This window comes from Drosophila pseudoobscura, chromosome 2, assembly GCF_009870125.1.
Source record: "Drosophila pseudoobscura strain MV-25-SWS-2005 chromosome 2, UCI_Dpse_MV25, whole genome shotgun sequence".
Classification (NCBI taxonomy): Eukaryota; Metazoa; Arthropoda; class Insecta; order Diptera; family Drosophilidae; genus Drosophila; species Drosophila pseudoobscura.
Window position 1 is genome coordinate 324200 of NC_046679.1, and position 26706 is coordinate 350905.

Genomic DNA, 26706 nt, shown 5'->3' on the forward strand with positions numbered 1-26706 from the left:
GTCGCCGGCTGATAAACATCATGAATATTAATGCGGCATATCGCATATCGCACGCATCAACATCAACATCCACATCAGCATGGGTACTGGCATTAAATCAAATCCAACCCGTCCAAGAGTCAAGTTCACTTTCACTCCCGCCTACCATGACGCACGGATAAGATGAGCGGCGACTGACCACACAAGCTGCCCCCGCTCCTCCTGGCTCTGGCCGGCCAATTTTGGTCACTGGCACACAAATTGGCAGAGGGGGCTAAGCTTGAGCCCCACCTGCGCATCGCATACAAATGGATCGGTGGATCGTGTCTGGGGCTGGCTATTTTCGGCTCGAACGGAGGCCTGATGAATGGCCGGCATCGATTTGCATTCCGATTTGGTTTCGGTTTTGGCCTGGGAATCGGCTTGGATTGGCAGACATTGCATCATGGGCCCCATTGCCGCTGCTTTACGAGCTTCTTCGGCTACGTTTTTGAGTGCACGCGAATGTGGAGTGAAAGCAAAGTGTGGCAATCAATGACGACATCAAGACGAGACGGAGAAGAGACTGCATCGGCATCAGGTTTGACCAGCTGTTCAAAGAGAGGAGAAACAGCTGATGGCTCGCTGCAGAGGGGGCATCTGTCTCCAAGAGGGGCACTCATCAACTCAACAGATGAGTCATTCGCAATCTCTTATTCCAGCTTCAATGTTTCTGCCTCTCCGCTTCAATTGGAGTCAACGGAGTGTACATTTTTCAGTAGTTTATTTAAATAGAAACATGTTTTTCAGACTTCTGTTAGCGCACAGTCACAGTCACAGACACACACGCACACACTCACACTCGCACTCACATTCCAAGTAGCACTCACACTCATTCACTCCCACGCTTAGTCAAATAGTTGATATCTGTTAGATAATTAGCAAAATATGTACAAACAGATCTGGGCTGTCATTAGGCGCCAATTGTTGGAGCCCCCGAAATCTGACGTCAAGAGATCGCTGACTGCTGCTGCTGCTGCAAAACGCCAGCGATCCAATCCGTGTACTCGGCCACGTTCGTATAGACGGCGGGCTTTCCGGCCATGCCACACTGCGTGAATCCGTAGCTGACGACCCCATAGGCAACCCACCGCGAGTGCTGGCGATCAAAGTACATGAGTGGACCTCCAGAATCACCGGCACACGTGTCCTTGGCGTACTCTCCTCCAGCACACAGCTGCTTGGGGCCCAGACGCACCCCGAACATGTCCAAGATCTTGGTGCAGTTCTCGTTTGAGACGTAGGGGATACGTAACTTCAACTTTATGGGGCTGTGTATGTTGATGAAGTACTTGTTGACTGACGATGGAAGAAGTATAGATAAGATTGTGATCCATGCAGTGTAGGGATATTTAAAGCTTACAAAGATCCGTTCGGCCCCAGCCGGAGACGGAGAACATTTGGCCCTCTGCTAAGGGCAAAGGCGAAGTATTGTTCGGCAGACAGATGGGCATGACGAAGTGCGTAAAGGAGACTGGATGCTTCAGCCGGATGATGGCTATGTCGTTGAATTTGTAGTTAGAGTGCTCCTTGTACTCGGGATGCACATGAATCCGCTCGTATCCGATGTCCAGGGCAGCATCCGCACAGCTGAGATAATTGGGCTCCTCGATGCAGTCCGGTTCGGTCTTCACATTGAATTCCCCCAGACGAACGTGCTTTCTGAAAATAAAAATATGATGATAAAATGATCTGAGGACACGATCTATGCAACCACTCACAGGCCTTGCCGTTGACGCACTCCCTCGCCCTGGACACAGTGGGCGGCAGTCAGAATATGACGATCGTCGATCAGCGCTCCACTGCAACCGTAGTCATCTGTGGAAAATAAGAAAACGGGCTAACATCTGAAGTGTCTGGGAGTAGGATCAACGACTCACTTGAATTGTACACCAGGAGGGCCAGCCAGGGATACTCGTCCAGTTCGGCAATCTCTCCACCGTAAATGCGGTTCGTGACCTGCTTGCCACACTCGTTGAGCAGATTGAATCCCGTGCTGGGCTCCACCGTATGGATGCGCCGCTTCAGCTTCTTCCGCTTGAATCGGGCGGTGACGTCGAGAAAGCGGCGGTACTCGAACTTGGAGAACTGCAGCACCGGGAAGAGGTAGTCTTGCCCGTTAGCCGGGCAGCAGACGAGCGACTCATAGGATTCCTCCTCCCCGTGTATCTCCATTTCGCACTGCACCTTCTTCAGGAAGTTCACCTTCTCGGCGGGCAGATTGGTGACATTTCGCACCTGTAGATAGGCCGCGCACTGGCTCACCTGGACGCACACGCCTCGCTTCGTCTCATTGGGAATGTCGCAGGCCTGGCGCTCCGGCGCAGGGTGCTCCGCCTGCGTGGAACAGCAGCCGAGCACTGCCCACAGCGTGAGCGCTGCCCACTGCATCGGCAGTCAATCGATCGATCGATTGTTTATTGTTGACTGTTGACTTTGACTTGCGAAACCGCGTGGCGAGAGAGGTTTACTCTACGCAATCACAATCACAATCACTGTTACAATCGCAATCACTATCTCAATCCCAGTTCCAGTCCGCCGAGCCGAACGCATGCACAAATTGAATCCGCTCGCGTGAACGCTCAGCTGTGTATTGAATTTGAATGCGCAGAGCGACAGACCCAGTGCCAGTGGCAGTCCCATAGTCGCGGCCCCAACCGAAACCGAAACCGCTGAAGAGTCAGAGAAGTCGGAAGAGCCGAAGAGCTCAACCTAAAACTGAAGCTCAGGTGTCAACAAATGAGCCGTTAAACGGTATCGATGCTGCTGCTGCTGCTGCTGCTGTCGCCCCCGCTTCAGTCTCACACGAAAACGAGTCCAAAACTGCAGTCGGAAGGCGGCACTGAAACGGGAGCAGCAGCATCGCCCGATAACTGGTCCGGCTCGGCTCGGCTAGGTTATGCAATTCTTCAGCTGGTTTCACTTTCGTTCGGGCCACGACACGAGCGCCAGTTGGGAAGCGGCGAGGTAAAGCTTTGGCCCAGAAGTGTTGCCCACTTTTAGGAGGAGCTAATTGGCAGAAAGCTGTGGCTCACGCTTTGGCCAAAGTCCAAGCCGTTTGCAAACACCTGACACCGGAAGTTTTCTTGTGGTTTAGCCCATTAAAGCGCGGAGGCAATGTCAATGGCAGGCGCTTGCTTCGACCAACCGGCTGGCCTGGGAAATCCAAAGGTTTTTCAGAACAGTTCAATCACTTTTGGGGCGGAAAACAACACCATCGTTGAGGTTACCCTGTGATCAAAGGCACAATAGATATGAAATAGCAAACCAAACGCTTTTAACTCAGGGTTTATATTATTTGATTATAGTTTAAATATACTCGGATAATCTAAGTTAGGTTCTACATTAATCTTAGACAAAATAAGATCACATTTTGAGCTTTGAACTTATGCTAGCATCTGCTAGATACCCTATCCAGTAGGGGCTCTAAGCCCTCACATTCTGTCTGATCCAAATGTCGTAGGCAGTCACACTCGTATAAACTCCCGGCCAATCCTTGAGGCCGCACTTATAACCGAAGGAGACGATGCCCTCAAGGACCCAGGCATTATCGCGGAACCGCATCAATGGGCCACCGGAGTCACCGTCGCAGCTGTCTTGCCTAAAACGTCCGCCTGCACACATCTGGGTCGGCTCCACATTAATCTTAATCTGGGCGAACCTTTGCCGGCACCGCGCCGGCTCCACATAGTTCACGACCACCTTCTGCTTCACCGGACTCCTGGCCATCTTCAGGGTACGTCCCCAGCCTGCCACTGTGAACTCCTGACCTCCCTGCCGCGACTCCGGACCCACGACTCCAGGTAGGCATATGGGGCGAATACTGTCCGAGTAACGTACATTCCGCTCCAGGCGTACCAGGCCGATGTCGTGGATCTGGTTGGGCGACTTCTCGCTGTAGAGCTCGTGCACTCGGATCTCCTCGAAGCCCAGGCGCTGGGCCTCCGGAGAACAACCTCCTCCACCGCTGGGACAGTCAACCGCACTGCGCGTGTCGTGCTCGCCCAAACGAACCGAGGCGCTGTATCGAAAGAAAGATACACAGGAGAATGAGCATTTAAACGCTGATCATTAAACACTAGAATTAGTCTGCTAATTGGTGCTTGAGAACCAACCAAAATTAAGAGCGTAGCGTCAGAGTACCCCCCAGAACCCACTTTGGCGCCCTGCTCCATTCGATCGCTCCAGCTGATGGTGAATCATAACCAGCTAACAAGCAGCAAAACACTCCGGATCTGGTTTTCGGGCTAATTAATATTCTTAAAATTAGCTGAGAGTTGAACTAAAACAGCAATGCCTGCTTGGCAATGTCTTAGAGCTCTGGGGATCCCTTTGATCTTGATTATTACCCGGAGAAGGCATGTCGTTTCCCGGAATTAGCGCACAAACAATCGTGAATAAGCCACTTTCGCCCATTAACTGGAACTGGAACTGGATTGAACGGGAATAGTCATACGAGCATACATATATAGCAGGAGCTCGATTCAGCTTGATTCAGCAATAATTTGGTTGGAGTCGGGCTTTTCAACTACCACCCATTCATGAATCGGATCAATGGGTTTGTGTTGGATACTGAAATTCCCGCTTGGCAACGACCAAAATTCCAAAATTCACTTCGTCTGTTAAAATCATTAGAGTTCTTAAAACTGTTGACCAAAAGCGGCTAAAAGGTGGAAATCCCCTTTGGCCCTGCCTTAAAATTAGGAATCCCAAAAATAATTGCTAAAATCAAGCTTTACTTCAAATGCTAAGATCCTACGCATTTCGTAAACTTTCCTAGCTGAAAACCAGTCCAAGCTAGAGATCCCCTCTAAACCAATCAACAGAACTCTGGATTTACTTATGGAAACTACAACTTCATAGCAGGAATCCCCTCCTACAGGTTCATCTCCAAATGCACACTTACAGTGGTCCAATCTCCCTTTCGATGCGTCCCGTCAAGCAATGGGCTGCTGTCAAGACGTACCGCTGATTGATCAGCGATCCTGCGCAGCTGGTGGAGAGGCCGTTGCCGCTGCGTCTGCGGTACTCCATGAGCACCATCCAGGGAAACTCGTTGAGATCGGTGTCCTCGCCGTCGTAGATTCTGTTCTTTATGGCAACACCGCCGCAGGTGGGGGGCTGCGGCAAGAGGCTGGAGCCATCGCTGGTTATCGACTGTCCTCTCGGCTGTGTCTGAGCCGGAGTACTGTCAAATCGTTGGCCATTACCGCCAAAATTCCAGGAGCGGCGTGCTTCATTCGGAAATGCGAAATTGTTCGGCCTCTCCTCCCTCCAGTCCACACCAAATCCGTCATAGTCCGCAAAGGAAGGTGTGAGGCGCCTGTTTCTTGTGTAGCCCGTGTCCTGGGTGCAACAGACGAAAGGCCGGTTGTCAGTACCCATCCCACAAGCCGAGGCCTTGAGAAACTGCTTCTCCAGCGTCGAGAGGCTGGCCTGCTTCAAGACCGAGTAGAGGGTCTGGCACTCGTTGATGTGCACACAAAGACCGGCCCGCTGGTTCGGGTTCACACATCGGTCATCTGGAAGAGCAAGGGAAGAGAAAAGAGACACCATCAAAATCTTGTTCTTAGGGGAATCCCCTTGCGACATTCTTGTGGTCGACTGTCCAACTTGTACATTGATCATTTTAGAGGAGGGCCAATTCTGTGATTCAATCCAGCCATGCACATTTTGATCACTAAGCACTTCACTCTGGGCTGTACCCCACTTGAGCGTTGCGCGTGCACCGGCTTCGCCAACTGGTCCAACCGGCTCAATTAGAATTATTCACTACACTCTCTCGCACTTGTGCGATTCCCACTGATTTTGGGGTATTTCTAAAGCGATATCGCTATCCACAGACATTCCAACGAACTGGAGTTGACACTCACATTGGGCCCTTGCAGCTTTGGCAATCAGAATGCAGAGAAATACCGTCGCGAACACTTTCATTTTTGGGTAATAAATTGCACTTATTCACTTGGGATCGAACGATTCTACTTGACCCATAAAATGGACTGTGAGATTCCTGCATTTTACGCCAGCTTTTTATAGCCGCAGCATCAACTTCAGCTTCAGCAGCAGATCAAGCTTCGTTCAAGCCTCGTTTGTTCCGAAGCGCGGTTCTCGAGCAGAAGCCGAGGGCGCAGCGATCGGGTTTATCAATGAAGACCGTCTGTTCTCAGTTCTCTCCGGGGCGTAGTTTGCGGTTAAAGCATTTACTAGCATTCTGGTCAGTGACTAGCCATAGCCCGGAGAGATGCACGCCACTGGGCAACACTGAAGGTTTTCCATCGAGGCCGGACTACCGAAAAATTATGCTAAAGGGAAACATCCACAGAGGGAGCAATGAACTATACATATATAACCGATGACGTCTGCCCGGAATTCGAATCTCGTCACACATTGATTATAGAGGAAGTAGAGTTCCAAATAATATTTTTATAAACTATTTTCGTGGTACACTCATCACCCTGGCGTGCAATAAAAGTGTTCTACTATAAACTGCCGGTGCTAACGGCATCCCTTTAGGGATTTGCCCATTTGTCATGCATCATCTGCAATAGAATGTTTGTACACATTGTACACACATATATGCTCGAGCGATATCTCTAATGCAATTCGAGATCTTCTCAGTCATTCCCCTGTACGCAGTGTGATTTACCCGATCAACGGAGTGTTAAGTCTAACCAAGACTGGACTGCCCGTCGTAACGAGGTATCAGTCGCCGTCATCTTTTAAACCCGTTCCTAGTGCGTCGATTGGCCTGTGGTTCGGAAAAATTACACAAAATTTTCCATAACTATAAATACACTGTTAGTATTGAGCACAGCCGTACAGTTTCAGCGGCAAATCTTTCCCTTGCCATCATCCTGCCATTATTTGCGGTATCAAAGTCAGTGGGAGCTTAGAACTATCCACGGGGCTCGTCGGACATTTGATACTTTCATCTATTCCATTTCAAAGGTCTTTCCGCATCTGGGACCGCAAACCCTTTTAATTTCCTGACATTTCCCTTTCATTACGTTTCGGTCCGCACCGCGGGTTGTTAACGAGATCAACATGTTACCGCAAAAGGGTTTATGTTGAAAGCGGAGCACGCGGGAAATGTCAACGCCAGATAAACGTTGTCAGTGCCTGTAAGCGGGACCGGAGTCAGGGGTCTGACTCGTTTCGCGGTTGTTAATTAGGCGTGGAATATGGAAAATATAAAGCATCTCCTGCTGTTGCTCGAAGCAAAAAATCTCTTTCGTTTCTGACAGCGGTGGGATTCGAACCCACGCCCTTTCGGACTGGTGCCTAAAACCAGCGCCTTAGACCGCTCGGCCACGCTGCCGCCTGTCGCCGATCTGCCAGAGGATTGCTAACGCCTACGACAACAAATAGCTAGAACATTTTTCAAAGAATGAGAACAATTTTATCATCGCATCGCTGTTGATGTTTCTATTAAATTATACCAAAGTACAAGTCAAATAAGCAATCTGTGATATCTATGAACATTTCCATTTTTACCATATACGTGCGCATTCTTTCAACAATTTGAACTATATTAGTGAGCGTGATTTATTGTGACTGTAACTGTGTCTATAAATAGAAAGTGATAAAATAAAAAATGGAATTCAAAAAAGAAGAAAAAGAAATTACCACTCAGATGTGACAGCGGTGGGATTCGAACCCACGCCCTTTCGGACTGGTGCCTAAAACCAGCGCCTTAGACCGCTCGGCCACGCTGCCTCTGACCGTTGAGTGCCAAAAGCACTACTTAAGCGCACGGCAGAGCCCATACGGAATATGAATTCTGGCATAGTTTTGGGGATGATTTATGCAGCAGTGTTGCCAATGCTCTCACAGAAAAGTAGTAGAAAATAGTAGGAGGCATGCGCATGTAAATGGAATTCATTGAATAAAACGAATGTTTAAAAAATTTTTTTCGAGAACATAAGAATTAATGTCGCATTACTACATATGTACTATAGTGCGATAGTAAAAGCGGTAAAAGGAAAATACTTTACGACTGCCTTCGCCATCGAAGCGATTCTAATTCATTGACAAACGCATTTTGATTTGGCGATAATGAGAGTTGGGTTTGGAGTTACAGCAGGGCAGGACACCTTGGACTGTACTAACCCCTGTTCCTGTGCCCTTTCCAGATGTCGTAAACACCCCACGTGGTTGTTGGTTTACGATTTTAGCATTTCGCATTGCCGTAAAAAATGATTCTGTTGTTCCTGCTGTCACCGCTTTGTTTGGGTATAGTATACCCTAACAGCGGGTATTATAGTGTACAGATGGAATAATAATTTCATTAATTAAATCTAAAGTCAAGTCTATATGGCAAATATATTATTGTTTAATATGTCTAATAGAAATATTGATATATTCCTTTGGGCGATTAGCAAGATTTGATATTCCTATGTACTATTCCTATAATTTGGGGATTCTGCAAGAGTATTCGAAATTTCGTCCGCCAGTATAATCCCCTTCTTGTTTTTCCTAGACAGAACAGTAGCAAGTATTAACAGCAACAGATTTTATAGCCTTTTTATGTGGCCATAGTTTCGCTTCGCTTTTTACGAGTATTTTATAACTTGTTTACATTAGGCGAGTGAGGGATATAACCCCAGTGTCGCGTAACAGGAGTGCTGGGAAGCGTTTTATGCAAAAATCTATCGAATAGCTGGCGTGCTGAATAAAAATGGCAATAAATCGGGCCAAGGGCTGCGGGGATTCCTCTGAGCGCGACCAGCTGCCATTGACACATATAGTCGTATGGGCATTTCAGATCTGAGATTGAAGCACCGCAACGAACCGATTCTCCCAGTGGGGCATGGCCAATGGGCGAAGAAAGTCTATGGAGAATCGCGGATTAAGTGGATTAGGTTCTTGCCTGCGCGGCTTCCGTTCAAATCGGCAAATGGGTCATACGAGGCAGGTGAGTCCGACAGTGGCATCAATAATGGCCCTTTTCGCCCTGATGCTACTGGTCCACCAAGCCTCCTCCATAGCAGAGGAACAGCAGGAGGAGAAGCGCGTTGAAACGGCCATGCATCAAATGGCCAAGGATTTGGAATCCGGGCGACGCATAAGTGCGAAGCAGAGTCAGGACATCGTAAAGCAGTTTGTAAGTCATCTCCGAACCGAACTTCCTCACACTCAACACTCATATCACCTCTCATGTCGCGCAGGAGCATCTCGGGGAATATATAAAGAAAGAGGCGTCAAGCAAGAGGGGAATTAATCTAATCAACGGCAAGCCCGGCCAGGTCTACTCCATATATTTCGAGTTCTCCAACCGAAAGCACTCGAAACGAAGGAGTTCTTAAAAATCAAAGTTGAATAAACATCAGAGTGGAAGCTGCACTTTGTGTTCATTCAGTTAGCGAAAAAAACAGATTGCAGATCTCAGAGAATATCAGTTGGCATCTTTTTGGGAGTATTTCCCATCTATCCCCGGGTCAAAAATTAACTAAAACTCCTGCTCCGTTTCCGGGAATCTGGATCTGATCTCTGGTGGAGAGTACAATTGATGCCCAAGATTGAATGGAACACAAACGAGCTAAATAAGTAAATATTCACACTTTTAATCAAAGTTAGCCGCAACGAATCGATTTTCCAGGCAACCCCTAACCGACCGCAGCCCTCCTATGTGCTATGTCAATAGGAAGATGAGAACCGTTCAGGTAGTACTCGTAAAGTTCCTGCTGTCGCCTCTGCTGATTCTGGCAGGTGTACAGACATCGGAATTCCGCGATGCCATGAAGAAAATGGACAAAAACATGAAGATAGCCATCCAAATGGGAAACGAGTTGGAGAGATATTTTGTGAGTCAAATGAAGAGGCATCTTCCCGGCATTAACACAACTTTCTTCAGGACCAGGCGACGGGAAGTCCTGGCCAGAAGGTGTTCAACATCAAGCCGGCCAAGAACGCCTTAATCCGCTTCAGTTACTCCAAGCCACAAGGCCACCAGGACTCGGAAAGCACCAATGGCAAGCGGCGCCCGTCAGTATCCGCCAGCAGCGCCACTAGCAAGCGACGCCAGCAGCCAAAGTACTTCCTGAACTTTAACTTTAAAAACCATCGAAGGTCTAAGACGGATGTGGATCAGCCGTCGACCACCGTTCAGCCAAGGACGGGGCGGGCTCGTCAGAACAGACTTCGCAACGGAATGCCCAATCCCTTCAAGTATTTTCCACTTAAGGGCGAAAATATCTAGCAGTGACTATCATTTTTATTTACAAACCAAAATATTTACTCGCTGATAAGAAAATATTTGATCAATCGATTATACCCCGTCCAAAAAATCCCAATTTCGACGATTAGAATTTGCATGACTTATGCGATTCAAACTTAGTTAAAATTAGAAAAAAAGCTATTGGAAAGCTTTCCTCGAGTCTAGAAGCCTGAATACCCAAGGAGTATCCGAGATAGAAAATAATATAGAAAGGGGAAGGAAACATACCTCAGCATATATGTGTGTAGGTACAGTCTTAGCTTGATCAATACCCTTAAGGAAGTTTGTCCTCAATGCAACTTCCGATAACCGACCAGACGGAGAGCGACCACTATAGTTTTATCTTTGCAAAATTTGTAGTTGTTATCCACAAAATGAACGCTGTCTGGGGGCAACAATTATTAGCAGGAACGTTTGGTTCTAAAACGGATCGATCACTCCCACGCCTTAGATAAGAACTTTGACCAGACTGGAAATTTCGAAGTCGTGGCTCGACCTGCCCGTGGCTCAGTGCAGAGATACTCATATCGGAATTTATATCTTGGGTATATAAAGGGTGCAAAGCCCAAGAATATATTTAGTTAAAATAACAAGCCCGATATTCAACCATGAAGTTCATAATTTCCCTGCTGTTTGTGGTGGCACTGGTGGGTCAAAAGCAGACCAGCGCCAAGAGCGTGTCCAGTTCTCTGGTAGGTTGTCGTTGTCTCATCTTAGAGCTATCAGTTTCATCGGGAATTGTGCCTCACATGTACATTGTTTCTTTAGAGCAATTTGGGCAACGAGATAGGTCAGGACGCCTCAGAGTTTGGCCACGAATTGGGAGACGAGGGAACACAGTTCGGACACCAGGCCTCCAATAGCGCAATTAACTTTGGACACGAAGTATCCCAGGAAGCGGTAAGTCAACGGAATGCTAAAGACTGGAATTATAAAACGCAAGATTCTTATTTTTTTGCTAGGAACAAATTGGCAGTGATGAAATTGGTTCTCTCGAAAAGGAAGTGTCCTCTGTGAGTTTAGCAAAAATGAAATAGAATATATCCTGCAGAATGCTGATTTAATGTTCTCTTTTAATCTCATTGCAGTCATCCTCTAGCTCCTCTTCCTCGGATTCTTCAGCTACTTCCGCTTCTTCAACTGTTAGTGAATATTTGTTCCTTCTAATAGTATTTTATGCATCCATCTTTTGAATCCATTCTACAGAACTTCACAACTGATAAAGTCGCTGCCAGTACTGACCAGTCCACCAACAAGGTTACCACCTGCACCTGCAGCGAAAGCGTAGATAACTCTGGAAAGGATACTTCTACTGGTTCCAGCAGTGCAATTGCCACTGCAAGTGCTGCAGGAAGTGTGGCAGGATCCGCAGCCAGTGCTGCAGGAACTGTTGCGAAGGATGCTACTGGTGCTGCCGAGACAGTTGCCAAGGACGCCACCAGTGCTGCCAATAGTGTTGCCAAGGATGCCACAAATGTTGCTGGCGATGCAGTAAAGGTAGCTCACGACGCTGCTGATACAGCTGCTAATGTGGGCCAAACTGTTGCCAAGGATGCAGCCAACACTGCTAGCAATGTGGCAGGTGATGCCGCAAGTGTTGCTCAGAATGCGGCTGGAGTAGCTTCGAGCGTGGCTGGAGCTGCCACCAATGCTGCAGACACCATTGCCAAGGATGCAAGCGATGCTGCGAACACCATTGCCACAAATGCATCCAACCTGGCGCATTCGATTGCCGGTCTTTTTTAAACAGAAAAATAATGAAATTGACATCGATTTATTTACTCAAATATCGTAATGAGCATAATTAATTCCATTGCGATTCAAAATATATTCAAGTGCTTGCTCTCCAGATAGCCGCGGGGTACACCTTGTTTTGACTCCATTACACATGAAACAGTCTATTTTCGGCTCCCTGAGATTAAAAACCTCCGACACCCACTCGAGACTACAAATCCAAGTTCCTATAATACCACAGATAGGTGGGGAAATACGCAAACTTTAGTCAGATAACCAATTCGGCCATCAATCAAGACCGCCCGCCAGTTGGGCTGAATCATGCCTATTACTTGAGTCTGATTTTTTTTTGATACTCGTACCTCCTGCATTCTTGAACCGATAAGAGTAGACTATAAATTCAGCATTTGGCCCAGAACACAAACAGTACTTCATTGGTAAACAACATGCAAGCGACATTCAAAGCTTTCACTATTTTGGCCATCGCCTTAATGACCCACCAGGCCGCTGCGGGCACCCTTAGCTTCGGCAGCATTATGGGGGACGTGTCGCAGGTGGCTGTGGCCGGAGAAAAGGCTTGGCATCAGCTGGCGAACGCTGTCGGAGCCTCTCAACCCGAAATTGTTCAACCGGAAACCCTAAACATCCTCAGCGATATGGCCAATGGTTTAGGAGATCTGGCTGTAAGCCAGTCGATTCTTAAATAGTTAAAATGTATTTTAAGCAATTTTATCTCCCCTAGAATGCCATCACCAGCCTGAGCGTCGAGACTGATTATGTCCAACCCGAAGCCTCAAATCTTCTCGGGGATGTTCTGGGTGACGTGGGCACTGGGTTGGGTGATTTGGCTGTAAGTTTTGAATCTTACAGAAACCTGGACAGTGATCTAAAGCTTTCTATTTCTAGAATGCCATCACAAGTCTCAGTGTGCAAGTGAAGGCCGGACCACAGGCTCGGAGTATCTCTGTAAGTGATCTAAAAATGCATAACCTTTGACTGCTGACTGCTGACTAGTTTTGTGTGTTCTTTCCGTAGTCTGACGGTGCTTCGATCATAGCCGAAGGAGGAGTAAGTTTCCCTCTCCGAATTCCGCCCAAAGTTGTTCTCAAATATTTCGTTTATTTTCAGGCTGTGAGTGCCAAGACGATCGCCGCTGCCGCCAATGCTGCTGCCCCTTATATCAAGAAATTGAACGAGGGCCTGGGCGATCTGGCTGTAAGTGGTTCATCTTTCAGCATCGCATACCCGAAACAGTTGCTAATCAAATGAGTACTTCCTCCCGCTTCTCCTCTTCCCATAGAACGCTCTCACCAACCTCTGAAGAGACAGGAGGTAGAGGCAGTGGCAGAGGCTGAGGCAGAACTTTGAAGCAGTTCAATTAACAAATAAATATCCAATCGTTTGGTGAGCTTAGTGAGTGCCTCTTTTATGTTCCAATTTGGGGCGAGGTTTATCAACAAGTTGGGCATCAATTAGTTGGGTTGTTTTGAAATTCAAGAACCATAAACAAGGTCACCCCCAGATCCAGATGCAGATGCTGTCGATCCACAGGGAATCCGAATCAGTAGAGCCCAGGGAAGCAGCCAGAATGGAAAAGGGGTCAAATGATACGAGCGAGAATCAAACTCGAAACACGTGATTCCCGGCCACATTAGGGGATCAAATTACCCAAAATAAGAACAGCAAACAACAAGAAGTTTACACACATGAAAACTTTTAAATAATTTAGTGCACACTTGGAGAGGGTATTATAATTCTTACCAGAAGTTTGCAATGTATAGATGATAGCTTCAGCTACCATATATTCTACGGTTGATCAGCGGTGATCAGCAGGCCTTTCCAATCATTCAGCACTGCTCGCTTGCAGGAAAGCGAAATGCTGTTATAATATACATGTACATATGTACATATGTTTATTAATATATGTACATATATTATATGTACTAAGTTCACATAAAAGATCTGTATTGAAGTGTAGCTCTAACTTCGGCTCTGCTCCCAACGCTAGATCTTCTTTCTCCTGTTATTATTATTATGACAAGTAGGTTGCTTTTGTTCCCATTCTTCCCACTCCTCGAGCGACCGGAATTGGGTCACCGGCAAGGGAAGCTACTGATGATGGGGGTGCCTATGGGCAGGGCTGCTTGGCTTGCTGCTCCGGAAGACGTTGTCGGGGGTCGTCTTTATGGTTGTCGTAGTGCTGCCATTAAGTCGCTTTATTGAGCGGCAAAACTTGGATTCCCGACCCACATCCGATCTTGGGCTACACTCACGACTCTCCCACCGAGAGTCGTGCTAGCTGGGGACCTGTAATTATGAAAATTAACAAACATTTTGGTAATTAATTTCGGCAACCCTTTGCCCAGGCTCCGTGGCACACATAATCCCGCAGCAATTAAAATGCACGGACGCCATCCAAGTTGGGGCACGACCGAGTGCGGTGCGTGTGACCATTAGATGTTAATATTATAATAGAAAACCATTTTAATAATTTGTGACACTGTCAGCCCGTCAGCCAGCCAGTCAGCCAGTCAGCGTTTGGGCCATTAATTGGCGGTTTGACAGCTGGAAGACCTCAAAGCGGAATTCATTTTCGGATCGCCTCGCCGACAGTTGTGGGTGTGATTCGGTAATTGAATCACACACATCGAGCCATTGCTCACAGATTCATTCAGTCATGCCTATGTGTAGGTATCACATACATACATATATGTACGCCTATCTGCGCAGGTATGGGACTCGATGATAGGAGTTGGCGAGATGGCGGCTGGGAGGGGGTCTGCGGAACAGGACAGCCGCGTAAATCGGGTTTGCTCGACAACCGGTTTCGAGCTGTTTCTATGTTAGTGGTCAAGGTCTAAGGAGCAGCCGACAGACGGACACTTGGGCGGACAGATGCGGACAGATACGGACAGAGAGAATGCAGCCAAAGTGGAAAAAACAATAACAGCAGACTACAAGGTGGGGAACGGTGGAGAGCAGAAGACAGGCAAAGAGCTGCAGAAAGCCAAGCGAAAATACGTAAATGGGCAACAACAAAAACCACAAAGGCAGAAAACAGAACAGAACCAAAAGGAGTCACGAGAATTGCATAAACAATGTATATTTTGTATAAGAATACAATATGTGTGTGTGTGTGTGTTTGTGAATTGTATACATACAGCGGGTTATATACAAATGTACATGCATATGTTTATCAGGGAGGGAAAGATCGAAGTTCTACAAAGTTAGGAGGGTTCTTCACTCCCATATGGGATAAGTAATCGATTCCACGAAGGGAGATCCCACAGATATATTTATGTAACCCAGAGTGTACGAATGATGAATAAACACAAATAGATCGGAGGGATAGCTTATTTTTCCAAAAATTTTACCCCGTTCTTTTTGATAGCAGACTAAATGTGACTGCTATACAAGAATTTCAGATTTTCGATTATCGAAAGTCAACCTTGAATCACCCTAGCGACAGATGCAATGGGCTCGCACATGCATCATGCATCAGTGTGGCATCTAAACAGCCACTCACACACGTACAAACTGCATTTACTTTCATTACTGCAATGGTGTTTGTGTGTCAAAAAGGGTTGCCAAACCATTCGCCTTGCTATGTATACACGTTCATGCAACACGAGCACGAGTACATATGTACATATGTATGTACATACATACATATATGTACGTAGCCATGGACATGGACACACTCGGGACAGGACTGAGGCGCAAAGGAGCAGCGAAATCCCTATAATGAAGGTTTCTGTACTGGAAACTGGTTTTTGATTACGTCGTAGTCTCCGCTCCCCGTTCCCCGTCTCAGGCCCTGGCCGAAGCGAAGCCGAAGGTTGCCTTATCTGCTGGGACGCAGACACTTGACCAAAAGCAAAACCTCAGACCTTAGTTTCAGACTCAAGATTTAAATCAGAGGCCATCAAATCGCGGGCAAACGATGCGGATTGCGGTACCAATTCAGAGTTCCAACTGCAGCATTAATCGTCACAGTGCCGGCTGTCAGCTGTCACTCCGAAAATTTCCATCCGTCCCTCATTTGGGGGCTTATTGTCTGTAATTTGCGACACTTCACACGCACCACAAAAACTACTCGCACAGCAACAGCTTCATTAAAATTAATTAATGCCTAGGCACACACTGAACCACACTCTCTCCGACACTCTGCCACACCTCTGCAGGATCCAGGGTTCCCAAAAGGGGGCAGGGGCTCACATCATTAAGCTCGTATCAGTTTACAATGCTTTTCCTTCTTTGAGGCAGCCGAAAAAATATCCACAAATTAAATTAAATGAACTGAGTGTGAAAATACTGCAGGTTGGATGGGATGGGATGGGATGGAAAGCCACACAGCCTGCAAACATTAAGCCCAAACTCAACCGGCAGGGCCTGGTCAAAAGGAAACACGCTCAAGTGATTTTCATGCCACCAGCCACCAGCCACCAGCCGCCAGTCCCCTTCTGGCACCGCCCCTACCTGTGCCACCAACACCAACATCACCATCACCCCTACCCTGCGCCCCTGTCTGCCGCCTGTTGATGTTAAATCAAGATAAGCAAATTGTTGCCGAAAAATAGAGGTACAAAGGAAGCGATTTGGACGTTTTAATGATGATAGAGCATGACACAGAATAAATGAAAATAAAGTGGAGAAAAAAATTCATTTAAATTGTGGGGTAAACAGACGTTGACAGAGAATAAGAAGAAGAAAAACAGTTACACGGGGAAGAGGTCAGAATTACCAGGGAGCTAGGGAGGAGCTTATGTCGGAGAAGGATTTCACGGTACTCTGGGAAAGATCCCGCTCAATGACGGGCACAATTGCGATTACAGGCGAATTGAATGTTTCTTTTATGCATCAGAGCATCAGCCGAGTTCTTTCTTTTTTGATTCTTTAATTAAAAAAGACGACTACTGGGCACCGAATCCCACCACCTCACCTTCTTTATGCTCCAAACACATAGTGTTTGAGGAACATCTCAGTGAAAGAACACCCACAATTGGCACACGGGGGATGTCCGCCCAAAAGAAATATGGTCCAGACGAGGCCGCAACGTTGCCATTGTTGCGGCACCTCGACACATGTATTCACACTCTCGTATCCCTGGCACACACACACACACTCACACACACATACATACATGTGACTGCCTTGCAGACACATGGATAGGCAGGCATGCTCCTGCTGTTTGTCATAAACCAAATTTTCGATAATTATTATAATTCTGTTTTATGCGGTGTTTGTCTTCCTTCCTTCTCTCCTCCTCCCTCTGCCCCCCACTGATCCTCGTCGCCTCGATCGTCCGCCAGTCAAATTAAATGTCCAAAAATGACTAAACGTCAAGTGTGTGCAAATGGCCTTATGCCTATGCACACAGTGGCCACAAAAAGTCTGCGTACGATCCCCATTTTCAAAATCAGCATATCCCGAGACAGTCTCCCAGCTTCAATGGAATACCATTTTGAAAGCATCGGACTATCCGTGTTGTATGGAGAGGGTTAAACGGAAAGCTTCGGTACTCAGATATTCCAATAGATGCTTCTATACTGAAGAATGTGGAGATGGTATACAGACTTTTTCCCACCACTCTATGCATATAATATATATGCATGTATGCATCATTCTGGTACTTATCGTGTTCGCTCAACCTGTTTCACATGTTCGAAGTTCCCCCAAAAACTGCAAACTGCCCGAACAGTGGGCTGGCTTCATTATCATCAGGGTTATTATAATTATAATTTTGTGTGTGGTTTTTTTTGGGTTTCGGTTTCCCTCTTTTCGAGTCCTTCAGGAGAGGAGTCAGCGGGACAAGTGCAGTCTGTTTCCGTTTTTATTGACCCTCGAAAGTGTTTGGATTTTGAATTGAAACTGATTTGCTTGATTTGCTACCCAATTTGCGAGGGAGATGGCTTTCTGTCGTACCCCTAACCCCTTACCCCAGCCCACTGTGCGAACCCTTCTAAGCAGAGCAGAGCCGCTTAATGGGCAGCAAGGCGTCTCAAGGTCTTCTCTGTCAACTGATAAAGAGATAATGTGGCGCAAAAAAAAACGAAGAAATTATGCGAATATGTGGAACGAGAAGTCGGCGAGGGGGGGGAGACAGAAAGTGAAGTAGCAACTGTCTGACTGACACACACAGACACACAGAAACACACAGCCCCACACACATGGCAGGCAATGATATCATCACCGCAGAAAAGCAACAAAAAAGAAGCAGAAACAGAAAAACCGCAGAAGGAGAAGCAGCGGCAGCGAAGCTGACATAAGAAAGAGACGGAAAGGGAGACTCACTTGACGCTGCTCTCCTTGCTCCACCATATCCATCTCCAACACACAACGCACACACACACACACAAGTTCAAGTTAGACATCCAGGATCCCATCCCATTCAAGGCCCCAACAGCAGACAATTGCAGCAGAGCACCAGAGCAGAGCCGAAGAAGGAGAAAACACAGAGAGGGAGACTGAGAAATCGCAAACAAGTTTCGCTTTTATTTAGTGTCCCGAGCCCCCAGCACCAGCTTGCACGTTCCCCCTCCCCAGACAACCGCCATATTCATGTACACAAGGGTTTTGTCCATGTGTGTGCCATGCCCATATATAGAGAGAACAGGCTATATACCCGAACGAACGAACGACCGAACGAATGGTCCAATGTTGCCAGCATTACGTGCTTCAGCATAAAAACGAGAAAACGAAGACGAGCTTCGGGGGCCGAGCCAACAGTTACCCTTCCAGGTCGATCTATCTTAAGAAATGATGAGAGATTCACATACTAGTATGGTGAGGAATTCTTCAGACTTTGATCAGAATGGCCATTTCCAATGTTCTTCGCTGTTTCGACTCTAGTACCAGTTTCAAAGCTAACTTGCTCCTCAGAGGCGCACATACATATGTGATCTAGTTCGTACTACCTTCTGCAAGGGTATACAAATGGAGAAGGACAGGCGAGGAAGATGGGCAGCAACCAGCAACCAAAGGCAGCGAAGGCGATCGTACTTAATGCTCCACTGATTGCACAACGATCGCTGCTGCAGAAAGGGAGAATGCAATAGAGGGAGATGTGGGATAAGTGGTAAGAGAATGGGGAGTGGGGGGTGGTGAGGATTCCGCCAGCAGACACAATTGTATCTGCAGTCGGTGTCAGTAGGTAGACCCCATATCATCAGTGTGTGTTTGTGTGTGTGAGTATCTATGTGTGTCACAGCGAAAGGAGCTGAAATTAAAGTAAGGCAGGAGGTTTCTCGGCCTGCCACGACATGTGGAGTGAGAGCAGCTAGAAGCTAGAATGGGCTTTTAATTATTTAACTCTGCTGTGCCCTGCCCCTCCCTGTTCTTCCCAGACAACTTTCGACCGCGACTGTTGCTGCCACTGCCACTGCGACTGGGAGTGGAAGTGGGGGCCATGGTCAGTTCATATCATCTGATGCAACTTTGTTGCAATCTGCAAAATGAAAAGTGATTTCTCAGCCAGGATGCTGGATGCTGGGAAGCCAATGCTTTCGGTCCCTGATTAATCGCAAATCGTGCTCAGGCTATCGTCCGGGAATCACGTTCCGACATCGCCTCAACATGATGGTGTGTGTGTGTTAAAAATAGTTGGAGAACGAGTCGATCCATGGCCCGAGATATGATGGCTCTGGCTGCCTTGTGGTCGGTGGTCGGTAGGCGGTGGGCGGTGGGCGGGGTGCGGCCGTCAACGTCTGACGGACTGCAATGCCATTCGAGGCCCTGATTTGGATGATTTATTCCAAATATTTACACTTGCTCGAGTTGTCTTCTATATGTCTTCTATAAATCTTTCCCCACAAATGTTTTGTCACGCGATCCCCCAGATGCCCGGCTCTTCTAAGCATGTGGTTTTCATTCCATGTCATGCCACAAAGTCCGTGCCCCAAGTGTCAAGTTCTCGCACAGCTCAGCTCCAGCGAGCGCCATAAATTACGAACCAATTTCGAAAACATCTCAAAAGAAGCATCCACTCAAGACGCAATTCCGGCGAATGAAGAATCAAAGTATTTGTTGTATGCCTGTGGATCGAATCGAATATACAATACTTAACGGATGCTTGAGATCTCCTCTAAAGAACAATTTCAGGGTTCGACTGCATTCGCTGATAAGCACAGGACCTCGAACCTCTCGGCGACCTTCTATAAATCAAAGGCAAAATCCAAACTTATGGCCCCAGCCTCAGTGCTGACAGTGGCACAACCTTTAACCCTTCTCTAATTATTCCACGGCGCCAGAAGTATTTTAGCATCGTTCTGAGAAAAAAATCAAGCACAAAAAATATAAATAAATTTTGAAAAATTACTTCTTCGGCTGCGGGACGGGACAGAAGCCGTAGAGGTAATAACAAAGAGTCCGGCTTGATGGACGACACTCTGGGGAGCGTTTTGTCCGCCCATCTCTCCGGCCCCGGCCCCGGCTCCCGCTCCACCTCCACCTCTAGATCCAGATCCTCTGAACATGCCCAACAAATTGCTTACACAGCAAAATGCAAATCAAAATGACAAAAGCAATTAAATTTAACCCATTTCCAATGCGAAAAAAGTTTCACTTTTTGTGGTTATTTCATGTGGAAAATGTACTGCATCATGAACACGGGTTCGCAGCGGGATTGGGATTGGGATGGGGATGGGGTCGAGGATGAGGATGAGGATGGTTGCCAACAGTTGCAGGCGACCCACAAAAAAAAAGAATAAGGAAAAGGGCGCTTTTAATTATTGGCGCCTGCATGTGTCTCAATTTAAATTAGCTGCAAGGGTTTTCCCCCTGGCTTCCTAGGAAATTAAAATTCAATTTAAAAATGCCACGAAAAACAGCACAGAAAAACAGAGGAAAAGCTGAAAAAAATCTTACAACAAAAGTGGGCTAATTTTGCCATGGGCCCAAAAGGGGGATGGTTGTGCCCTAACCCCCGCCTTCAGGAGGCAGTTCAAAGGGTTGCCTCGGAAATTAGTTCTACAATTTATGGCTCGACAGAGGTCGGTGGCTAAAGGACGTTCGTTCAGAGCGGGGATCGTCGCATTTAGCGCGCCTTTCAATTGCCATAAATATGATTTATGATCGGAGCATTTAATAAGGACAATTTTCATTATTTTATTCCTCGACTGCCAGCCGTCTGTGCGCCACTGGAATCTGCATCCCATCTCCCATCTGCCGCCGCCTGGTTCACACCCGCCCCAATTAACACACAATTGTAGGCGAAAGGAGTCCCAGCCTCCATCTCACATCTCCCATATCCCATCTCCCCGTTTCTGCAGCTATTCATCCGTCATGCAATCGGTGCTGCCGCCTCCTGCCTCCTGCCGCCTCCCGACTGCCGACTGCAACTGCAACTGCGATCTTCAATGACATCGAAATGTGCAGTTGGCATGCCGAGATGACGGGATGCCGGGAACTTCCCACCGAACGACGACGACGACGACGACGACGACGACGACGACGACGACGACGACGACGACGACGACGACGACGACGACGACGACGACGACGACGACGACGACGACGACGACGACGACGACGACGACGACGACGACGACGACGACGACGACGACGACGACGACGACGACGACGACGACGACGACGACGACGACGACGACGACGACGACGACGACGACGACGACGACGACGACGACGACGACGACGACGACGACGACGACGACGACGACGACGACGACGACGACGACGACGACGACGACGACGACGACGACGACGACGACGACGACGACGACGACGACGACGACGACGACGACGACGACGACGACGACGACGACGACGACGACGACGACGACGACGACGACGACGACGACGACGACGACGACGACGACGACGACGACGACGACGACGACGACGACGACGACGACGACGACGACGAAGACGAAGACGAAGACGATGGCAGCAGCTCCAGCAACAACGATGAGGGCGGCCCCCACCCAGAAAACCTTGAAAGCGACAGCCAAAGGGCTGGCCCTCTGTCTCCGTCTTCCATCCTCTCTCTCTCCCATTCCGTTTCTGTCGCGGGATCAGCACAAAGGCGGCGTGCAAAGTAAACAGCACATCGGCAGACAGTGGTTCAAGATCGTAGGAATATTGGAGTCAAATGGAACTTGTTTTTGGCAGATTTAACCTCTGAGGATCGAAAGTGAAATAAAAGATGTACAGCTGGTGAGGGGGAGGGAAGAAACTTTCGGTATTAGAGCTTGTTCTATCCATTACATCCAGCATCCGCGAATCGTTGGGGTCAGTTGGCTCTTTTGCCAGTTTTAAGAGTCAGAGCTCATCCTCTCCTCGTTCCAGAAAGCTTCAGCCCATCTGAACCCACAGTACGGTGAGACGGGGAGTCGGAGATGCCTTGGCACGACGCCTGGCCAGAACAAACATTGTTAGCACTAATGTCGTCGTTGTCCTCTCCGCTCTGCTCCAGCTCCAGCCCTGCCCGCCCCACTCCCTTTGAACAATATTTACACGCGGTGCACGAAGTTGCAATGTGAATGTTGCTCGATGTTGGTCGCTGTTGCTGGATGTTGCTGGTTGCTGGGTGTCGACAGATACGCCAAGGCATTAAAGTATAAAAATAAGAACGTCTTCCTGCCCCATCCCTCTCTCTCTCTCTCTCTCTTGGCAATCCTCTTCATCTCCGTCGTGGGAGCGGGCCGCACTTGAAGTTGCATTTACTTGGCCTGGCCTTGAAAATGGCTCCAACAGAACTTCACTTGGCCCGAAGTAAGCGACAAACGAACAGAGCGAGCAGACCAGCGAATTTTGGGCCACAACTGAGTTGTCCAAGCCGTTTTCCAGGGACCTGGTGAGCACTTAACCCTATTGAGAGCCGCTTGCTTGAACCAAAATAACGTTAATGATGATAGGAAGATATTCGAGAGAAATTTCAAGAGATATTCACAGAATACAATATCGAAACTCTACAGAGAGTTGCTCAAACGAAGATATCCTTCCTTTGTGCACAGGCCACACTCTTTATTGCATACAAAATTGTATTTTTATTGCCGTTTTTAAACACGTGCAATAAAAAGTGCATAATAAAAGAGCTCAGAACTCGTTCTAGGGTTAAGACAAATACTCAATCCTCTGTGGCAGGCGCAAATATTTTCATTTAATGTCCTCGCCTGCCATGACACGACACAACCAGTCAAACAGTCAAAATGGAAGATGCAGGAAGATGGAACAGAGCTCCAGAGCTGATCCACAGAGCTCCCCGGGCATAAATTTGAAGTGTGCAATTTCTCTAATGTCCGAAGGGAGACAGAGAGGACCAAGGACCCAGCACCGAACACCGAACACCGAAGGGCCCTGAATAATGGCCAAGAAACCACTGACCAAAACGAGGCTAACCAACAAGGGGACCATTTCTGAAGAGAGGGTATTGCCATAAGGCGAAACCGAAGCACAGACGGACAACGTTTCGAATGCTGTTCTGGAGAGGGTCTGGTCTTGGCCTGGTCTGTTTTTGGTTTTGGCATGGGCTTGGATCCCTCGTCTGCCTGCATTTTTGGTCATGGCCTTTTGGCACTGGCCTGACACTGCTGCACATTAATTATTGTTTATGTCTGGCCAGACAATGCAACATGGCTTGACTTGTGGCCGTGTCAAGTTCAAGGGTTCATTAAAAAGGCCCCGACCATTGTCTGCGGCTCTGCCCACGCCAGAACCAGGGCCAGAGCCACAAGAAGAGGACCCTTCCTTCAATAGAGGCGAATGCAAAAACCTGCACCGGATGCATCGCAGATAAACTCAAAGCGAGACTTCCTCGGGTTCTGCCTCTGCCTCTGCGTCTGCCTCGGTCTGTATCTCTGTTTCGGGCCAAATTCGATTTGGCTTCTAACGAATGTATGGGTGTGTAGGTGCAGCGCTGGGGCATGGCAACTCTCCGTAATCCCGATTGTCAGCTTTGCATTGCTCTCCGATACGTGTGACCCTAATCCGCATCGACATGTCTCACAAATTAGATAATAAAGTTGTCTCTCTCTCTCCCCATGCGCCTCCCCCCCTGTAGCCCAGTCACAGTCACAGTCACAGTAACAGCCACAGTGCCACGGTCTGGGTCGGGGTCTTTCGCTTAGAGATTGTCAGACGTGGCGGCTGCTCCTATGACAACAATGCGGCAACGACCCCCAAGCCCCTTGTTGCACTCTTGCGGAGTAGATATCGTGCACAAGCCGAGAGTCGCGTCCAGAGTCGGGCCAAGCCGAGCCCAGTCGAGCATTATTTAATCCAATTAAAGTATGGATTTATGAACTACTCGTCTGTGTCTGCGTCTGTGTCTGTTGCCATACCAGAAGTTAAACCCTTTTTATGGCCAGTGCGTGCTCCGACTCCCAGGGAACGAGGCACTGCCAGGGGGTGATGGGGAGAGACACCCATTAAAGGCCCCAACGAGTTGCAAATTATCATCCAGCGCCTACAGAGCTGACAACTTTTCATACATCTGCAACTGCAACTGCGGCAAACGCATCTCAAGTGCACTCCACACGACGATGACAAACGGCGTGAAGGTAAAAGCAGGAGACCAGAGAAGAGGAGGAGCAGAGGAGCAGCAAAGCAGAAGAGCCCCATACAATGAAATGAAAGATAAACCGCAAGAGGCAAAAGTAATTACACACTCTCTCTCTCTCTCTCTCTCGGAATGGGAGCAGCCGCTGAGAGAGATAGCGAGAGTGACAGTGACAGTGGGACGACTAGAGATGGACGAGAGTCGTGACAGCCGAATACTTACGCTCGTGATTCGTGAAATATTACGATACGGAATCCAAACTTAAGCTTAGCTTTGCAGATAACGCCATAGATGGAACTGCGCCCAGTTCTGCTATTCTTTATGCAGAGCCACTACCCAGAATCTCCCATAACTTTCGTAAAACTGATCAATAATTGTTATAGAAGCGGATACTGGTACACCAAACGTTTGAGGTGATGGAGAAACTAAAATAAATACATATATCCCTAACGACTTGTGGATTTCACCTCTTCTTTTACCGACGGCCGCCACCCATTCTTTTGCCGATTCGTTACCCTTTCTAGGGTGCAGCACTCGAAACAGAGAACTTCACGTAGAATTATCTTCGTTATCTGGATAAGAAAACGCCTGCACACACACACACACAGCTACACATTGAGAACGTGTGTGTATGGGTAATTAGCAGGCACGCAAATAAATTGTTAGCATTTGCGGCATAGGATATTCACCCCCCACCACCCCATAGTAAAGCGGGGAGTAGGAGTAGGGGCACTGCCGCTCGATTTAACGAGCTGCGACTGCAGCAGCAACAGCAACGGACGCCGCAACGGCGACTGCGGCGTCGCAGTCAAAGGCTTTCATCAACGCGTCAGTTCTGTGCTTCGTCGCCATGCCCCGCTCCCCCTCTGGGACCCACCACACGCATTTGAGGAATTATGGGGCGACGGCAACGCACATTTCGCTGAAGGAGCAACAGCAACAGCAACAAATCTACCCCTACCCCTACCCCTACCCCTACCCCTACCCCACTTGGCTGCCACCCACCCCCTCTGTGGCCCTACTAACCAGACGTGGTGCATGCAACGTAGCGCTTCAATTTATGCGAAGTGATTCGTCATGCGGTTAACTTTAGAATCCGCACACCGAAAGAAAGGCCCAGTGCATACTTGAGCTACAGTGAGCACTCGCCACTAAGGGATCCCAAGCGTTAGATGCATCGGAGCCACATCCTTACACCGCCCTTTCGTGAGCCAGAAGAACGAATCCCTCTCCGAGACGCTGCTCTCTGTTCAGATGTTCTGGGCCCACTGTACTGGGCCCAAGTCGTGTGGGCTCCTCTCTTGTGAGTGTCTGAGTGTTTGAATGTGTGGCCGTATGGGTGCATGGCTGCACTGTTGCATGGTTGGAGTTGCTAGGCCCTCGGCTGCGTTTCAGTCTGCTGCTGCGGCAGGCAGCCGAGAGGCATTTGCATATGACTTGACTGCAGAGAGACTGACTGCGGGGGCATTGAAACCTAGACGGCGACGGCGACGGCGACGGCGGCGGCGACAGAGCCATAGCCAAGTCCAAGGCAACGCCGGTCGAGTGGGGTGGATGGGTGGCAGGGCGGCAGGGTGGCAGGGCGGATGGGGAGGTGCATACGGATACAGAGGAGGCATACGCGTACTCAACGAACGACTCAATTGGCAGCGTTGACACTGCCATTTGTTTCACTTTTCATGCCTTTTGTTTGGCCTTTGCTTTTTTCGCTGCATTCTCTTTGGCTTATCGTTTGCTTTGTTAGCTATGCTTGCCCCTGGCCTGTCCCTGCCCCCGCCCCTGCCCCTTGACCCTCCTTCCTTTACAGCAATTGTTGGAACTGCAACTGCAACATTTGCCATGTTTGGCCATGAAAAAGTTTAAACACCTCTCTGGGGTCTACAGCAATGTCTTTCCGCCTGTTCCTCTGTGGCTCCGAGGCTCCGAGGCTCCGTGGCTGCTCCTCGTCTCCTCTCCACTGCCTCTCCCCTTCCCCCTACAACAACTATTATTAGCTAATAGCCGGACGAGGCGGCTGCCAACTGATTAGCCATTGACTGCCCCGCCCTGGCATGCCCCACCCTTGTGTGCAGTAGGCCCATCCATCGCCACATCAATTCCCCGCATCGTTGACACCGAACAATTTGTCAAAAGATAATTTGTTTCTGCAGCTGTTGGCCAGGACCTGGGACCCCCGCCGGGCCCCCTACCCCTTGTAGGCCCTGTTCGGCCAGTGATAAGC

At 48.4% G+C, this 26706-nt stretch overlaps 6 protein-coding genes and 2 non-coding genes across 9 annotated transcripts; 4 read left to right on the forward strand and 4 right to left on the reverse strand.

Annotated features, from left to right (window-relative positions):
• Window positions 1–725: 725 nt before the first annotated feature.
• Window positions 726–2739, reverse strand: LOC4800401 (phenoloxidase-activating factor 1). The gene is made up of 4 exons (XM_001357647.4): window positions 1899–2739; window positions 1740–1836; window positions 1382–1680; window positions 726–1317 (listed from the first exon to the last, which is right to left on the reverse strand). Exons 1-4 carry the CDS (start codon window positions 2407–2409, stop codon window positions 968–970), a joined length of 1257 nt encoding a protein of 418 aa, XP_001357684.2. The 5' UTR covers window positions 2410–2739; the 3' UTR covers window positions 726–967.
• A 551-nt stretch (window positions 2740–3290) lies between these two features.
• On the reverse strand, window positions 3291–13784 carry LOC4800400 (serine protease 7). 2 transcript variants are annotated; one of them, XM_015183276.2, is made up of 3 exons: window positions 13730–13784; window positions 4925–5540; window positions 3291–4039 (listed from the first exon to the last, which is right to left on the reverse strand). In XM_015183276.2, the coding sequence occupies exons 1-3, from the start codon at window positions 13767–13769 to the stop codon at window positions 3445–3447; spliced, it is 1251 nt and encodes a 416-aa protein (XP_015038762.2). In that variant the 5' UTR covers window positions 13770–13784; the 3' UTR covers window positions 3291–3444. The 2 variants fall into 2 exon arrangements, with proteins under 2 accessions (XP_015038762.2, XP_001357683.2); XM_001357646.4 differs by lacking the exon at window positions 13730–13784 and adding an exon at window positions 5892–6018 and having other exon boundaries at window positions 3292–4039.
• TRNAL-UAG (transfer RNA leucine (anticodon UAG)) lies at window positions 7257–7336 on the reverse strand. The gene has a single exon. It is a non-coding gene; the product is annotated as a tRNA-Leu (tRNA).
• TRNAL-UAG (transfer RNA leucine (anticodon UAG)) lies at window positions 7655–7734 on the reverse strand. The gene has a single exon. It is a non-coding gene; the product is annotated as a tRNA-Leu (tRNA).
• Window positions 8897–9360, forward strand: LOC26533292 (uncharacterized). The gene is made up of 2 exons (XM_015183479.2): window positions 8897–9121; window positions 9186–9360. Exons 1-2 carry the CDS (start codon window positions 8915–8917, stop codon window positions 9321–9323), a joined length of 345 nt encoding a protein of 114 aa, XP_015038965.2. The 5' UTR covers window positions 8897–8914; the 3' UTR covers window positions 9324–9360.
• LOC6896728 (uncharacterized) lies at window positions 9430–10310 on the forward strand. The gene is made up of 3 exons (XM_002136905.3): window positions 9430–9564; window positions 9617–9821; window positions 9872–10310. Exons 1-3 carry the CDS (start codon window positions 9527–9529, stop codon window positions 10214–10216), a joined length of 588 nt encoding a protein of 195 aa, XP_002136941.3. The 5' UTR covers window positions 9430–9526; the 3' UTR covers window positions 10217–10310.
• On the forward strand, window positions 10808–12087 carry LOC6896727 (circumsporozoite protein). Its single transcript, XM_002136904.3, has 5 exons — window positions 10808–10926; window positions 11003–11134; window positions 11197–11247; window positions 11323–11376; window positions 11441–12087. Exons 1-5 carry the CDS (start codon window positions 10843–10845, stop codon window positions 11978–11980), a joined length of 861 nt encoding a protein of 286 aa, XP_002136940.2. The 5' UTR covers window positions 10808–10842; the 3' UTR covers window positions 11981–12087.
• Window positions 12391–13381, forward strand: LOC4800398 (uncharacterized). The gene is made up of 6 exons (XM_001357645.5): window positions 12391–12651; window positions 12711–12818; window positions 12875–12934; window positions 13004–13036; window positions 13097–13183; window positions 13269–13381. The coding sequence occupies exons 1-6, from the start codon at window positions 12415–12417 to the stop codon at window positions 13287–13289; spliced, it is 546 nt and encodes a 181-aa protein (XP_001357682.4). The 5' UTR covers window positions 12391–12414; the 3' UTR covers window positions 13290–13381.
• Window positions 13785–26706: the final 12922 nt, after the last annotated feature.

Bases quoted from the DNA above. Each gene is read 5' to 3' on its own strand.
- LOC4800401 (XM_001357647.4), bottom strand. From the start codon at position 2,409: ATGCAGTGGGCAGCGCTCACGCTGTGGGCAGTGCTCGGCTGCTGTTCC. The intron at 1,837-1,898 runs GTGAGTCGTTGA...TATTTTCCACAG, and splicing joins CCTCCTGGTGTACAATTCAA to ATGACTACGGTTGCAGTGGA. The intron at 1,681-1,739 runs GTGAGTGGTTGC...TTTTATTTTCAG, and splicing joins GTGCGTCAACGGCAAGGCCT to AAAGCACGTTCGTCTGGGGG.
- LOC4800400 (XM_001357646.4), bottom strand. From the start codon at position 5,952: ATGAAAGTGTTCGCGACGGTATTTCTCTGCATTCTGATTGCCAAAGCT. The intron at 5,541-5,891 runs GTGAGTGTCAAC...TTGCTCTTCCAG, and splicing joins CAAAGCTGCAAGGGCCCAAT to ATGACCGATGTGTGAACCCG. The intron at 4,040-4,924 runs GTAAGTGTGCAT...CTTTCGATACAG, and splicing joins GAAAGGGAGATTGGACCACT to CGCCTCGGTTCGTTTGGGCG.
- LOC26533292 (XM_015183479.2), top strand. From the start codon at position 8,915: ATGGGTCATACGAGGCAGGTGAGTCCGACAGTGGCATCAATAATGGCC. The intron at 9,122-9,185 runs GTAAGTCATCTC...CATGTCGCGCAG, and splicing joins AGGACATCGTAAAGCAGTTT to GAGCATCTCGGGGAATATAT.
- LOC6896728 (XM_002136905.3), top strand. From the start codon at position 9,527: ATGCCCAAGATTGAATGGAACACAAACGAGCTAAATAA. The intron at 9,565-9,616 runs GTAAATATTCAC...TCGATTTTCCAG, and splicing joins AACACAAACGAGCTAAATAA to GCAACCCCTAACCGACCGCA. The intron at 9,822-9,871 runs GTGAGTCAAATG...AACTTTCTTCAG, and splicing joins ACGAGTTGGAGAGATATTTT to GACCAGGCGACGGGAAGTCC.
- LOC6896727 (XM_002136904.3), top strand. From the start codon at position 10,843: ATGAAGTTCATAATTTCCCTGCTGTTTGTGGTGGCACTGGTGGGTCAA. The intron at 10,927-11,002 runs GTAGGTTGTCGT...TTGTTTCTTTAG, and splicing joins AGAGCGTGTCCAGTTCTCTG to AGCAATTTGGGCAACGAGAT. The intron at 11,377-11,440 runs GTTAGTGAATAT...TCCATTCTACAG, and splicing joins CTACTTCCGCTTCTTCAACT to AACTTCACAACTGATAAAGT.
- LOC4800398 (XM_001357645.5), top strand. From the start codon at position 12,415: ATGCAAGCGACATTCAAAGCTTTCACTATTTTGGCCATCGCCTTAATG. The intron at 13,037-13,096 runs GTAAGTTTCCCT...GTTTATTTTCAG, and splicing joins CGATCATAGCCGAAGGAGGA to GCTGTGAGTGCCAAGACGAT. The intron at 13,184-13,268 runs GTAAGTGGTTCA...CTCTTCCCATAG, and splicing joins AGGGCCTGGGCGATCTGGCT to AACGCTCTCACCAACCTCTG.